This window comes from Panthera tigris, chromosome D3 (assembly GCF_018350195.1).
Source record: "Panthera tigris isolate Pti1 chromosome D3, P.tigris_Pti1_mat1.1, whole genome shotgun sequence".
NCBI classification, from domain to species: Eukaryota; Metazoa; Chordata; class Mammalia; order Carnivora; family Felidae; genus Panthera; species Panthera tigris.
The window spans coordinates 53,466,742-53,483,484 of NC_056671.1; the positions used below are offsets into that span (position 1 = coordinate 53,466,742).

Below are 16,743 nucleotides of genomic sequence, written 5' to 3' on the forward strand. Positions count from 1 at the left end.
AGTTCAAGCCTTGTACTAGGCTCTGCGCTGGCAATGAGGAGCCTGCTTGGGATTCTGTCTCTCCCTCTCTCTTCCCCTCCTCCACTCGTGCTTTCTCCCTCAAAATAAATAAACTACAACACAATACAATTAAATTTTAAAAATATAGACAGTACCAAATGCTGGTGATAATTCAACATTGCTAGTAGGAATGTAGAATGGTACAAGCACTCTGGAAAGTAGTTTGGCAGTGTTTTACAAAGTTAACCGTAAACCTCACCATATGACCCAGCTATCACACTCCTGGAAACTTATTCTAGAGAAATGAAAACATGTTTATGCAAGCATCTGTATACCAATATTCACCGCAGCTTCATTTATAACAGCCAAGAACTGAAAACAACAAATGTCCTTCAGAAAGTAAATGGATAAATTGGCACATCCACATCATGGAGATCTACTCGGCCATAAAAAAGAAGGAACTTTTGATGCATTCAGCAACCTGGGTGAATCTCAGGGCCATTATGCTCAGTGAAAAAAGCCAATCTCAAAAGATTAATCCTATTTATACAACATTCTCAAAATGATGAAGTTCTAGACGTAGAGAACAGATCAGTGGATACCAGGGTTTAGGGAGAAAAGACAAAGTAAAGAGGAAGCCCAAGGAAGTTCCTTTGTAATGACATGGCAGTTCTGTATCTTGATTGTGTTTGTGGTTATATAAATCTATACATGTCATAAAATTTCATACAACTACACAGGCACACCGAAAAAACTGAGTTCATGCAAAAATTGGTGGACTCTAAGTAAGGTTTGTTGTTAATTGCCAATTTACTGGTTTTGATAATGTACTACAGTTACGTAAGATGTTGCCATTGGGACGGGGCGCTTGGTGGCTAAATCAGTTAAGCAGTTAAGTGACCGACTTTGGCTTAGGTCATGATCTGATAGCTTGTGGGTTTGAGCCCCACATCAGGCTCTCTGCTGTTGGCATGGAGCCTGCTTCGGATCCTCTGTCTCTCCCTCTCTCTGCCCCCACCCTGCTCGTGCTTGCTCTCTCTCAAAAATAAGTAAGCATTAAAAAAAAAAGATTTGGGGGTATCTGGGTGGCTCAGTCAGTTAAGTGTCCAACTTTGGCTCAGGTCATGATCTCACCACTTAGGAGTTTGAGCCCTGCATTGGCCTCTGTGTTGACAGCTCAGAGCCTGGAGCCTGCTTGGGATTCTGTGTCCCCCCCCTCTCTGCCCGTCCCCCACTCGCACTCTGTCGCTCTCAAAAATAAACAAACATTAAAAAAAAAAAAGATGTTGCCATTGGGGAAGCTAGGTGATGGGGTCATAGGACCTCTGGCATTATCTTTGGAATTTCTCATGAGTTTATAAATGTTTGAAAATGAAGAAGGTTATTTTTTAAAGCCATTACGGCTATTAAATTAGGAAAATATGTGTAAATACTAATTGATGCTAGTGGGCTGTAATCTATATTGCTGGTGGAAATAAAAAACTTTAGGGCAATAGATATTAGGAACTACAAATGTTCATAGTTGTTGACTTGCTAATCTCCATTGTTCTATGACAATTGTTCTATGTTGTTCTATGAGAATAATTCCCAAAAGGTGAACACTATAGATTACATCATTTGTAATAACAAAATATCTGCATACCAAAAAAATCTTATATATTTCAAGAGCGAAGCAATTAATTGATCTGCTAACTGCAGTATTGTTTAAATAATAAGTTGATAAATATGTACAGAAGTGCCTATGAAGAAATAAATGCAATTTTGCTTAGTATTATTAATATTTATGCAGTTTTAAAATATTATGCTGAGGGGGCGCCTGGGTAGGCTCAGTCGGTTGGTTAAGTGGGTTAAGCGTCCGACCCATGATTTCAGCTTAGGTAATGAACTCATGATCGTGGAATCGAGCCCTGTGGCAGGCTCTGCACTGGGAGTGAAGCCTGCTTAAAATTCTCTCTCTCTCTCTCTCTCTCTCCCTTTGCCTCTCCCCTGCTTGCGTGCACATGCACATGCTCACTGTCTCTCAAAAAATAGATAGATAGATAGATAGATAGATAGATGATAGATAGATAAAAAATAAAATATTATGGTGAGGAATGGCCAATAGATTCATAAAGTTAAAATTCACTTTGCTGAATAGTTTTTTTTAATTTTGTAAAAATTCTGACACTAATGATTATTTTTAATTCTTTCTTGAACTGTTGGTTTTCTTCATTTCCAGTTCTGTCCACTCTGCCGATTACTACCTAATGAAAATCCAGGCAGCTTCAGTGGCAGTTTAATAAGACATTTGCAAGTCAATCACACTTTGTTTTATGATGATTTCATAGTAAGTATATTTTCTTACTTTTACATTGTTTCTGTGTGGTGTGTGTTAACCTTACCTTTTTAAATTCAAGCAAATAAAATTATGGTGGAAAAAATGTGTATAGACCTGAAGTTAAGTAATAGCATTAAGTAGGAAATTATAAAATATAGTGTTTTATAAACTTGACTATTAATATGAGTTATCTGCCTTAGACAAAATTATTTTCTCTGTGATTGAGATAATTGCTCCTTGTATAAGGTACTAGAGTTCACTTTCAAATTATTTTAATTTTTACTCTAGTCCCTCTGTGTGTCTAGTTTTAATATTTATGAAGTTGAAAACGTAGGTACCTGAGATGAAATTAAATCACATGAGTAATGAAATGGCTCAGAGTTTATTCTGCATGCAGTTGATAATACATTGAATGGCTAATAACAGATATGGTGTTATCAGTGTAGTAAGACACACAGGTCATGTTTTATTTAAATTCCATAAAACACAAAAGTCATGTTTATTGAACTTTTACAAAACTGAAAAATTTTTATTAGGAAAAATTATAAACATGTACAAAGGTAGCCAAAACAGCACCATGAACTCCCACAGGTCATCAATAACTACCCATCAGTAACTACCAACTCATGGCCAGTCTCATTGTATTAAGAATTTTTCGGGGGGCACCTGGGTGGCTCAGTCAGTTGAGCATCTGACTCTTGATTTTGTCTCAGGTCATGATCTCATGGTCGTGGGATCAAGTCCCGTATCGGGGTCTGTGGTGGGTGTGGGGCCTGTTAACATTGTCACTCTCACTCTTCCTTTGCCCCTCCCTGCTCACATGTGCTCATGCATACTCTCAAAAAAATAAAAATTTAAAAAGAATTTTTTTCTTTCAGTATTATTAGTAATTGACTTACAGCACTGTGTAAGTTTAAGGTATACAGTATAATGACTTGTTTATGTATTGTGAAATGATTACCACCAATAATTTTACTTAACATCCATCATCTCATATAGATGCAAAATAAAGAATTTTTCTTTGTGATGAGAACTTTTAGCTTCCAAATATACCATACATTGGTGGTAACTATAGCCTTCATGTTGTGCATTACGTCCCCAGTATTTATTTATCTTATAAGTGGAAGCTTGTACCTTTCAACCACCTTCATCCAATTCCCTCTCCCCCACCCAAGAATTTTTTTTTTTTTTTTTAGGATGGAAGAAAAGTTAGATGTAGTATGAATAGTTCTAACTTATGACTGTATTTCCCATGATCAGGAATGAGAACAACAAGCCAGAAGTTAATGTAGCCTTTGTTCTACTTTGCTCCATGTGTTGCCATGTGAGGGTAATGTGTTATCCTCTGAGTCCCTTTCAGCAAAGGGAGTATTGCCTATTATGGGAGGAAATCCCTCATAGCCATATTCTGAAATAGTATATTTTATTGTTTCCTCTATCTAAATACATGAAATATTAAGAACTAAATTTAACTTTGCGTACAATTTTCACATGATTTTTTTTTACTGCTTTCTTTTTATGCAATTTTTTAAATGCAATTTCAAGATAGAATTCAATAATTGTTGAAGATTGTCACTTGAAAATTTTCTCCCTGCTTTCTGATCTGCCCACTATGGTTACAACACAAGGAGCTTGGGTTCTGACCTGGGTTTAAGTAACAACTCGGTCACAGCTCTGTGACCTTGGGCAAGGTATTTAACCACTGAGCCTGTCTGTTCACTTGATAAGTGAGGAGAGTAAAACCACTTTGTCCCATAAGCTCTTGAGAGGCTTAAATTTGATAGTGCATGTAAAGTGATATGCACAGTTTGGGCAAGGGCGTTAGGCAAGTTGGAGATGGGGAGAGGATAAATGGGGGTACTAGGACCACTTGAAGAATTGAACAGGCTACATAACAGAGGCTTCATGTTCTCAGCTCCAGCACTCAAATAATGTCTTTTCTGGCTGCTGAAGCTCACAGGGCCTCAACAGAGGCTGGTTCCGGTCTATATGTTCTCGTGTTTTACAACACATAGGGCTTCCTCTTTCCCTTAGTTCTGTTAGGTGTTTTAAAAACTAGGTTGATTTCATATCTGTTCTGGCTATTCATAGTCACTCCATTCTTCTCGATATTTTTCAAAGTATGATTCAGGGCTGGTCAGGAGGAAGCGACTTTGATGAGAGTACTTTCAACCCACTCAAAACCATATTCTTGGATGTGGAAATAAGGTACAAGCAGTATTGTTTGTTTTGACTTTTTGGTTTCCCAAGCTACCAAGTACTATACTAAGCACTTTAAGCATATTATCTCATTTTATTCCTTACAGCAGCTTCTATGAAGTGAGTATTGTGTTACTGTCGTCACTAGCTATGAAACATCTGAAGCTCAAAAGTTAATAAGTTGCGTAAGAAAAAACCAGGATTGGTCCAAATCTTGTTCTCACCTAGGCCTTGTGGCTTTCCTTTGGATTTTGTTGATTTGCATTTATGCTTTTATGTTTTAGAATAGATTTCCAATAGAGACTTTACCTTATTATTATTATTATTATTATTATTATTATTATAGAAGAGGAGATGAATTGAACAGGATAGGGCTCTTAATAGTTTTTGTTTTATTTACAGCACGTGCTAACTTAAAGGTTCGAAAGCCATTTTGACCATCGGGAGGCAAGGAGAAAGAGTTTTGTGTTCAATATATTTTTCAGAGATAGATATTCAGTAGAAGTCCTGGGATTGGTTAATTCTAGGGGAATGTCTTGACTTTACTCCATATTAGAAGTTTACTTGGAACATAGCACCCTGACCATGATTTATAATGTTGACTAAAGATTACTAGTGTAAACTCCAAATCAAGGCTATTCTACTATGACAATAACAAGTTAATTGTTATGCATTAAGAAGAACTAGAAAAATGTACTAGCCCCAAAGCAAAAGTTCTGGGATAAGTTTATGAGAGTTTCTGTGGAAACGTGGGACAGGTCACTAAATTCAGAGCTCTACTTTCCTGCAAAATGAGGCATTGCCTTGACCTTTATCCTCCAGTTGCTGAAAACTATCATCTCTGATTCTGTGTTTCTAATTATTTTTCTTTATTGTAGGATTTTAATATAATTGAGGAAGCTCTTATCCGAAGGGTTTTAGACCGGTCACTTCTGGAATATGTGAATCACTCAAACACCACATAATTTTATTCAAAGGAAAGGAGAGGAGACCATTCAATTGCACCATTTGTTAAGATGCTGCTCGAACAATTGGAGGGAAATTGTCAATGTTCGATGGGCAAAAATGTACAACACAGTTATATGTTTGTCTATGTTTATTGTTATATTGCATTTTAAAACTGCTTTCATTGGGATGGCTTAAATCTGTTTTACATTCTTGACTTTCTTAGACACTTAACAAAAAATAGTCTCCATCAGCCACCAAGGTATAGAAGAGAACATGAGGCAGGATATGTGGGTGAACGATCTTTACTTGCAAATTGGATGATACTATGTGTAATGCTATAGATTAATAACTATCATCATAGTTGGGCAAGATAACTTATATTTGTTCTATGTAAAAATATGGAGAATGAAACCAAGTATGGACATTCAAGGAAACCTGAAATCTGCTCTAGTGCTTATCTAATCTCTAATAGAATAATATGGGTAGCCTTGTATCAAAGTAGGAAAGGAAAATCTTGGAAGTCAACAAAGTCCGCTTAACCAAATTATAAAACATAATACTGTAAACAAAGTAAATGTTGTGTTAACAATGTATACTTAATCCTTTGACTTTTTATAACTATGCACAATAAGAATTTAGTATTATATTTTTCAAATATTTGTAGCTTATTATTTAGAAATATTTCTATAATATAGGTAATTTCTTAAGGACCTTTAGCTGATATTTATAGAAGTGTTCATATTCATAATTTTTAGTGGAAAATCCTAAGGGCTTTGATTTTTTTTTTTTACTTTTATCTTTTAGAAAAAATAAAATAAAATATAAATACTGAAAACCAAACAGAAAATGTAGGAAACAGTTTTAGAACTCTGCCAGCCACTCTGGATGTCCTCTGTGTATCCACTCACAGTTATTAGCTGTCTTCCACAGGAGTAACCACTACAGTGCTATCAATACCTAAGTGTGTATTTTTAATCTGTAGGTTTTTTCTTTTCCTTAAAATGTATTATTAGTTAAGAACTTGGTCTGGATAGAGTTATCCACAGCCTGTATTTTACTGTTTGCATACTCATGGTGCAATTCAGCATGTTCCTCTTTCCTCTGAATATTGACACATGGATCCAAATATAATAGACTCAGGTTCAATCCTTTTTGGCAAGATTATAGGTCATGGTGTGTTCTTTCATCAGAGGGCACACAATGTCTGGTTCTCTCTTTTCGTGATGTCAGCTGAAATTGATACTCAATGCCTTGATCCATTGATTTATTGTGAGTTGGAGGATATTCTAACCCTATCATTTCTCTTTCATTTATTAGTTGGAACATTTTTATAAAGAGATGTTTCCCCACATCTACTATTTGGTTGACCAACGGTCAGATTTGTATAGGAAAGGGAAAGTAAATGTTTGTATTTTCCCTTTATTTACTAATTTTCAAGATAATAAACTTGTTTCCTATTTCTTCCAGAGATCACTTTTTCTTTTTTTTTTTTTTTCAGTGTTATGAACTCATGGATTCAAACATGTTTGATAGGCCTCAACCCCTTTTAAATATTACCTTATTGAAGTTCAAATTGTCCCATATCTGGCTATTGGGAGCCACCCCAAGTTGGTGCTGAGTCGTTTTGACACTACACTAGCCATCTTTAATAGTTTCCTTGCTATCTCAGAAGATTCAGGCTCAACCTGTGTGTTATTTGCCCCAGACCTGGAATCAGCCATCTCTCTAAAAAGCTTGGTTACTTTCAGTGAGAAATGGCATTTCAAAATCATAATCAGGACTCTATGCATGCTCATTGCTAGTAGCTTAGCCATGGTTTCTAGGAGAGAGCTAGGAAATACCTATTTTTTTTCACAAGATAAGACACTTTCTGAGTTTATTGTAAGACTTCCAAGTCAAGTTGAGTACTACAGGGATTTTACTTAATCCTTCCTGTTACTACTATATCTCCATTTTCTACACCGAGAATTTTGGTTTTCAAGGACACAGGGCATGATAGAGTTAGACTATCCCACAATTATTCACTTCCTTTATTTACCTTACACATGCAGCAGCCTCAGAATAACAACGCTAAAACCACCATCACCAATATGGTAACTGAAACAATTAAAATTTTTTCATTTGCTCTACCCATTCTCTATTTTTAAAAGTCATACTATGTCAGCATTTCCAGAACATATTGGTATAACATACTGTACTGTCTCCCTTCTATCCCCCATTTAGTCTTACTTCTTCGAATAACTATATATATAGTGCTTGTCACTGGTGGTTAACTGATGACTCTGTTTTTTCATATCTGGATCTTTAATGATGAATCCAGGACATAGAATGATGTTTCTGTATTGAAAGGAAGAAAAGGAAGCTATGAAGACTAGTGATAACAACTGAGGATAAAATATTTGGCTATACTTAGCTTTTTAATTGTAATCATTATAAACTTTGTTTCTTACACATAAATGTAGTCATAATCACGCTGCCCCAAATGTTTTATAATTATCCATTCCTTCTTTAAAGTCTTGCTTACTATTCTGCCATCCTCTGTGAGGTAATTAGAAAAACATAAAACCGGATGAAATCTAGAAGGCCTTATTTCCTCTCTTTTAGATACTGGCTTCAAGCTTGCTTTTTACAGCTGCAAACAAGTAGGAAGAGATTTTTAGTTTCACAAGCTCTTGTCCTGCAATTTGGATGGACCATCCAATAAAGCAAAACCTGCTAGACGACAAGTACAAAAAGAGAGGCATTTTTCAAAGATAACCAGACTGAAAATCTAGTCCCTAAAAATAATAATAATAATAGTAATAATTTATTTCTGAGCATTAGTACTGATTATCCAGAAAAATAAAGCTTTATTCAGAGCAACACAAAGGGCATCTTTAAATCTGTAAAACAAAAAAACTTCAAAACGTTGAAAACCATATTTTAAGGCAAGCTTTAAATCCTTTACCACTATTAACTTCAGCACAGCAATTCTGCATCCTGTCCCTGGATTCCTCTTAGGATAATTTTGCCACCTACAGGACAAACGAGGTGCTGGCCGCCTGAATTATTTTGCCTTCTGAATTAATTATCTTGAGGTCTAACATGGTGAAGTGCAAATACTCATTGTTTCACTGTGCCTTTAACCTTTTATAAAAAGGAATTGACAATTCATTGTTTCAAAAAAATGAAAACTGTAAATCAAACTGTCATACTGTACATCTTAAACATAAGTATACAGTGATGTATGTCCGTTATTTCTCAATCAAACCAGGGGGTTGGGGGGGTGGGGTGGGATGAGAACCAGTATTTGAAGCTGTTGACTATTAACAAAATATTTTACTTTCTCTATAGTGCTTCAAGATGCAATTTTTTCAAGGCCTTATAAAGGAAAAACTGGTTCACGTGTTACTGTTTAAAGATCAAATTCTTCTAACCCAACACAAACCTACGGAGATTTTCCTTTGTGGGCTTTTTAACCCAAGTTTCTAAATTGTAGCTTGAAAAATTGGATTGTGAATCTAGGATAAAGAGAGTTTCAGATCAGATCTCCTAAGAGAGATCTGCTTTGTTTCTTTACCTGGTGTTAGGTGTCTTTCATTTCGAAGTGAGTGTACTCCAGTTATTCAATGTTTATCATATCATTTGTACCTTTAAACATTGATTTTAGGGATTTTAAAAAGTCACTGAGAAATTCGTTCCTTTATTACTCAACTACAACAACAAATCTGTATAGTGACCAGAATTTAAAATGTACAATTCTTTTCCTTCTGTAAATATGTATTATTGTTAGAAATAAAGAATGGCAGGACCATTGCTTTCATTAAAATATCTACTGAGTCTGCTTTTTTTTTTAATGCTTATTTATTTTGAGAGAGAGAGAGAGAGAGCAGGGAAGGGGCAGAGAGAGAGAATCCCAAAAGGCTCAGTACCTGCAACGAGGAGGCTGACGCAGGGCTCGATGTGGGGCTCAATCTCACGAACTGCGAGATCGTGACCTGAGCCAACATCAAGGCAGTCAACTGACTGAGCCACCCAGGCTCCCCTACTGTGTCTGTTCTTAAATACGGATATTGATAAATTTTTACACAAACTTGATTAGCTTTTTAAATTGTCATTGTTCAGGAATATCTATCGCAAACATATACCTTCCTTTAGGCCAGTAGTTAGGTCATTTTGCCTCCCGGGAGACATTTGGCAATGCCTAGGGACATTTTTGGTTGTCATAGCTCAGGTGTGCTGTTGGCCAGGGATGTGGCTACATAGAGAGAGGCCAGGGATGCTGTTCAACGTCTGCAATGTATAGGTCAACTCTCCACAGCAAAGAATTACCCTGTCCAAAAGGTCATAGTGCTGAGGTTTAGAAACCCAGATTTAGGCCAAGGTAATGCTGAGCATCATGGAGTTATTACTGGTTCTGTTTCCAAAGGGCCTCATTGAAATTTAAAAGGTAAGATGTAAATGAACTCTATAAATCCTACTCCTTGCTAAATACATACTATGTTTTGGGTAACAATCATGTGTACTTCAGATGTGAATATATTCAAACAGATGAAAGCTTTTTGGGTTTTCCACAAGAGGTACAGGACAGAACACAGGTGCTATTGACGTGACCTCTGATGACTGTTTACTGAGTGCATCCTAAAAGATAGAAGCAGTCCAGAATGGGTTGAGAAGACTTACCTTTATCATCTAGATTATCTTTACTGAAGATGACAATATATGGCAGAGGGACACCTATGTCTGAGATCTTTGAGGCTAAGATATATTTAAGTTTCTAGCTTATTACTGGAAAATCATCTGGTATTTTAATCTTGGAGGTTCCAGAGGAGGCCACAGATGGGTCTTGATTAAGGCTAATCATTGCCACAGAGCAGCCGTGTGAGAGCCCAGTGAAGGTGAACCCCCAGGAACTCCCCCAGGAAGAGATTGATCAAGGTAGAGTAGGTCATGCTGCAATTACAAACAACCCCAGACCCCAGAGCTCACTCAGTCAACTGTGGATCCTGCCTATTCTCTTGACAGCTGTTCTCCAGTCTCAGAATCCCAGACTGTTTTGGTCTCATGGCATTTGTGTATTACCATGGGCTTCCCCAGTCATCCTTCATCACAGTGGGCTAAAGAGTTGATTACACAGGTCATTTGCACTCACATTGCATTTGCCAAAGCAAGTCATGGCCATATGTGATATCAAGGCATTGGGGAAATGCAATTGCCTTAGGTAAGAGAGAACTGGATATTGGAATGCTAACCATGGAAGCACAAGCCGGGAGGCAGACATTGGGAGGTCCCCAGGGAAAAGGTATTAAAAATACTTGTGGAAAGGGGCACTGGGTGGCTCAGCTGGTGAAGCCTCTGACTCTCCATTTCAGCTCAGGTCATGATCTCAGAGGTTCATGTCCCACATCAGGCTCTGTGCTGACAGTGCAGAGCCTGCTTCGGATTTTCTCTCCATCCCTCTCTCTCTGCCCTTCCTTTGTTCTCCCTCTCTCACTCTTTAAAAATAAATTTATTAATAAAACCAAAAACAACAAAAACAAAACAACATGTGGAGGGGCACCTTGTTGGTTCAGTCAGTAGAGTATGCCACTCTTGATCTCAGGGTCATGAGTTTGAGACCCACCTTGGGGGTAGAGTTTACTTAAAAAAAAATACATATGGAAAAGAGAGGCAAAAAGTTAAAACGAGACCAGCTTTTTAGAAACATGAACTGATACTCATTTTGCTATGGTCATTTTTGCTTAATTTTACTCAAAGTTTGGGATCATTTTACCACATGAAAGATCTTATAGTTTCTCAAACATAAAAACAATAATTTCATTTTTTAGATCACTTTTTCCTTTTCATTAAAAGAAATGTCAGGTGTGTTCTCAGTTCCTTACAAATATATTTTCTCAGTATACTTCATCAGAGCCACTTGTGTTTCTTGTTACTGCATTTTTCTGGGCCCTTCTCAGGTGTACAGAATTAGAATGTCTGAAATTCTGATGAATTCATCAGCAACTTATCAAAATGTATTTAAAACCATCCATTTCTCACCATCGATTACAATTTTAATCGAAATCATCTTCATCGTGTGCCTGGATTCCTGCAGTAGACAGGACTTCCTGTCTCCACTTACGACATTATGGTCCATTATCCATACAGCAGTGAGAAGGATCTTCAAAAGCAGAAGTCTGATTATGTCCTTTCCCTCTCTGCTGCTTAAACTGTTCCCAAGGCTTCCCCTTAATTACTAGAATAAAACCCAAATGCCTTCCCATTCTCCTCAAAAGACTTTCATGATCTGGCCCCTACCTACCTCTCCAATTTCACTTCACTACACTCTTCTTCCCCTTGATCCTGACACCCCAGCCACACTGGTCTCTAGGTTCACTAAACACACCAAGGTTAAGGTGGTCCCTGTGCCATGGTACTTTCTATTCCTGTTGTTTGAAGGCTTTTTCTCTGGAGTTTGGTGTGTCTGCCTCTAAATCACTCAAACTCTCAGCTCAAATGTCATTTCTCACCAGATATTTCCTCATAATTCTAGCCAAAAACTCTTCCCCATTTTGTCATTTGCCTACTATAGTTTCTTCTTAACTGTTATTAGAATTTGAAATCAGCTTACGTGTTTATTTTCATTTTTATTCTGTGTCCTCTTTAGAATATAAATCCCTTGAATGCAGGCACCACTAAACTACCCAACATCTTTAAATTTTTTTTAATGTTTATTTATTTGTTTTGAGCGGGAGGGGCAGAGAGAGAGAAAATCTCAAGCAGGCTCCCCCTGACATGGGTCTCAGTCTTATAATCTGTGAGATCATGTCCTGAGCCAAAATCAAGAGTCGGATGCTTAACTGACTGAGCCATCCATCCAAGCTCCCCTACCCAACATCTTAATGTGCATTTTATTTTTTAATTTTTTTTAACTAATTTATTTATTTTGATGGGGCGCCTGGGTGGCTCAGCTGGTGAAGCGTCTGACTTCAGCTCAAGTCATGAACTCACAATTCGTGAATTCAAGCCCTGTATTGGGCTCTGTACTGACAGCTCAGACCCTGGAACCTGCTTTGGATTCTGTGTCTCCCTCTCTCTCTCTTTCTCGCGTGCTCTCTCTCAAAAATAAATAAACATTAGAAAAAATTATTTATTTATTTTGAATGAGTGAGAGAACACAGGAGAGAGGCAGAGAGGGAAAGACAGAAAGTCCCAAGCAGGCTTCATGATGTCTGTGCAGAGCCGGATGCAGGACTCGAACTCATGAATTGTGAGGTCATGGCCTGAGCTGAAATCAAGAGTTGGATGCTTAACTGACTAAGCCACCCAGGGGTCCCTGGAATTAGTAAGCTCAGGTCATGATCTTAGAATTAGTAAGAATACCTCAATAGGTGTCTTAGCTCAGGCTGTTATAACAAAATATCATAGACTGGGTGACTTACACAACAGACATTTATTTCTTACAGTTCTGGAGGCTGGGAAGTTCAAGATCAAGGTGTCAGCAGATTCAGTTCTTGGGGAGACCTCTATTCCTGCCCTGTAGATGGCCACCTTCACATAGCACAGGCACAGCAAACTCTGTTCTCTTCCTCTTTCTGTAAAATAATTAATCATATCATGGGGAGGGGTCCACCCTTATGAACTCATCTAAACCTAGTTACTTCTCAAAGTAGTAACTCCAAATGCCATCACATTGGGGGTTAGGACTTCAACATGAATTTTGGGAGATAACATTCAGCCATAACAATAAATATGCAATGAATGTAAAAATATAGTTAACAATGAAGAAACATCGTAAAGCACATATATATAAAACATGAAACTATTACTATTTATCAAAGATATTAAACAAAAAAAATTATAATGATAACCATTTTTCTCTCTTAACGCAATGTCTGGCATAGTGTGATCTCTCAATAGATATCTTTTTCAATCAGTCTATCAGCAAAATTTCTCAATTAATAGTTCTTCACACAAAGATGTGGTGGAACTGGCACTTTGTAGAAGCATTAATGGTATAATTTACACATTCCAAAGCAATTTGGTGGTGGCATTTTACCTCTGGACACAATATTCTACTTCTGGAAATATTTCCTGGCACTCTAATCCAAAATGGAACCTATGTGCAGGATTATATTTATTGCACTGCCATTCATATTAGCAAAAAAAGGGAGGACATAAATTAGAGTCCAATATTTTTTTATTTTTTTAAAGACCTCTTTTTCTTTGTTGTTGTTTTTTTAAATGTTTATTTATATTTGAGACAGAGAGAGACAGAGCGTGAGCAGGGGAGGGCAGAGAGAGGGGGAAACACAGAATCCAAAGCAGGCTCCAGGCTCTGAGCTGTCAGCACAGAGCCCGACGCAGGGCTCGAACTCATGAACTGCGAGATCACGACCTGAGCTGAAGTCAGATGCTTGACCAACTAAGCCACACAGGAGCCCCTATTTTTTTTTAAAGTAATCTCTATGCCCAGTATGGGGCTCAAACTCATGACCCAGATGTCAAGAGTTGCAGGCTCTACCAACTGAGCCAGCCAGACATCCCAAGTCCAATACTTTGTAAAATGTGGCCTTTTGGTTGACACTGTCATTAAATACGTTAATACATTTTTCAGTTTACTGTCAGGTCAGCCTGGAAATAATTTTATCTCTAAATTATCACATTTAAACTCTGGCATTTATGGTTAGTTTTAATTTAACTCCCAGAGGGCAATCCTACTCACTGTTTCCAAATTCTTAGGAAATATTTTATTGTTGCTCTAGTCCTCCTACCCCCCCAATAAATCATATTGTTTCATGCCTCTGCAATTTTGGATACTTCCTTAGCCTAAAATAAGTTTCACGATTTCTCTGAAAAGACTTTTGTCAGCCATCCAAAGTAGAGTCAACAGCACCATCCTTTATATGATCACTATCCCTCGGCCACACCTCCATTGCTACATTTATCATATTTCTTTGTTTATATACCCGGTACTCATGAGACTGGAATTTCCTTGAGGGCCAGGCATGGCATTTATCTTTACCTTCACAGAGGCTTACTATAAACTCAATACATGTGTCTTAGTCTGCTAGGGCTGTCGTAATAAAATACCACATACTGGGTGGGTTACACAACAGAAATTTACTTTGTCATAGTTCTGTAGGCTGAAAAGTCCAACATCAAGGTCTATCAGGGTTTGGTTTCTAGTGAGAGCTCTCTGGCTTTCAGATGGCCACCTTCTTGCTGTGTCCTCACATGACAGAGACAACATAAGAAAACTCTCTCTTGTAAGGGCATTAATTCCATCATGAGGGCACCTTCATGATCTCATCTGACCCTAATTACCTCCCCCAGGCCCTATCTCCAAATACTATCACATGGGAGGTTAGGGTTTCAGTACATGAATTTCGGGGGGAAGATAGTTTATTGTAACATGTTTGTTGGATGGAAAAATGAATAGCTGATAAATTGATTAGAATACTCATGTTAGCTCCTTAGCATATTTTTTTCTTACTAGTAAAGTATATATGGGGAGCAAAATTATAATAAAGAGAGCAGCATTATCTCTGAATTTGCTCAATATTTTTTCCCTAGAACTTAGCACAATGCCACGCATCTTTAGGCACTCAATAAATATCTGGGGAAAAATTGGTAAATAAATTCTAGTTTGAGGAGTATAGGCAAGATATTCCTTTAATGAGTAAAGCCTTTGACCTAGATGCATCTCTTTTCTCTAGATGTACAACTGCCGGTCAAGTGAGCCAATCTACTATACAGATTCTCTCATAGACAGGATTCTAAAGCAGCAATTCAGGCCACTGGTATAGCTCTTATAGGAGAAGCAGTATTATTTCGCCTTCATTCAGTACGATTGGAGGTATGGTGCTAATTCTGAGAGACCATTGTACATTATATATTACAGTTGCTGATTTTAATTTGCTCCACATTACACAGTGTAGTAATTTGCTAGAGTTCACTTAGGCAACCAAATAAAATTGCCTAGCCCAGGTAATCAGATAAAATGAAGAAAATGTTTAAAAGACTATTATATGTTTTGACATATAATATATATATTTTACTATACCTCTAAGTGTATTTAACCTTGTTCCTTTGACACATTCTTAAACAATGTATGGAAGAAGGTCAAAATTCTGTAAGTAAAATCATACTGTCCTTTGACAGTATTTCAAAAATGTGTTCTCCAAATATTCATTCAGTCTTAAGGCACACTGGTTGGAAAACTATCTTAAAGAGAAATAATAACTTTCTAATAAAAAGTTTTCAATAATGTAGTCAAACTCTTAGGAACAGAAAATAGAATGGTGGTAGTCAGGGCAAGAGGGAAGGGGAAAAGGGGAGTTGTTGGTCAACAAATATAGAACTTCAGTTTCAAAAGATGAAAAAGTTCACTTGTTACATAACAAGGCGCATATAGTTAACACTAGACTATGCACTTACAGATGGTTAAAATGAGGGGCCCCTGGCTGGCTCAGTTGGTGGAGTATGCAACTCTTGATCCTGGGGTTATGAGTTTGAGCCCCATGTTGGGTGTAGAGATTACTTAAAAATAAAATCTTAAAAAAATGGTTAAAATGGTAAATTTTATATATTTTTTATCACAACAAACAAACAAACAAACAAACAAACAAACAAAATTGGTATGTGGGTAAACCAAATACCATGGTGTAAATATAATTCTATGCCAGTTTGGGAAATTATAATTGTCAGTGAAATTTAGGAAAGAGGTATCATCTCACTGGTAACGTTCTTGAGATTTCAAAAATAAAGTATTTAAATATAGAGACTGAACAACTCTCCTCCCTGTTGCTATTTTTTTCCACCCACTGGTCTCTCTCCAGACTTGGGATAAAGTTTAAGGCTTTAAGAAGCTTTAGAAAGCTTTTAGAAGAAGATTTGCTTGCTTGTTTTCCCCTATTAGTAATGGTTGTACATTCTCTTAGATATTTATTGTTTTGAGCCACCAATCTGCATTAGTATCACTTAATTATAAGACTTTTGATGGAATTCTTAAGAAGACAGTTTTTGTTTTTGTTGTGGTGCTGTTGTTATTGTTATTTCTCACACTGAGTATCTTCAGCTCAAATAATTTAGCATTTGGGGACCACTATGAGGGAAGAATCTGCCTGAGACCGAAAGGAATACAAGGAAAGCAGAGCCAAGAGAAAGTGAAAAAACTAAATCATGAGGTATCTTTTGAGCCTCTGCTTTCAAATATGCATCATCTCAGCTTTACCATGGAATCATGTGAACTAGAGAATTCTATTTATTGCTTAAGCCATTAAAAGAAAATTTTATTTATTTATTTATTTAGAGAGACA

At 37.0% G+C, this 16,743-nt stretch overlaps 1 protein-coding gene across 4 annotated transcripts in view; it reads left to right on the forward strand.

The window, feature by feature from the left end:
- The window catches only part of RNF125 (ring finger protein 125), a 51,644-nt gene that overhangs the window by 30,044 nt on the left and 4,857 nt on the right, over nucleotides 1-16,743 (forward strand). The window contains exons 5-7 of one of the 4 annotated variants that reach the window (XR_006210176.1): nucleotides 2,219-2,326; nucleotides 4,439-4,525; nucleotides 5,395-5,477. Coding sequence is in view for 3 of the 4 variants with exons in the window: in XM_042962989.1 (XP_042818923.1) it covers nucleotides 2,219-2,326; nucleotides 5,395-5,481 (195 nt within the window). In the remaining variant the exon portion in view is untranslated. Of the gene's footprint in view, nucleotides 1-2,218; nucleotides 2,327-4,438; nucleotides 8,023-16,743 lie in introns of those variants that run through there. The other 3 variants (XM_042962990.1, XM_042962989.1, XM_042962991.1) reach the window with 3 other exon arrangements.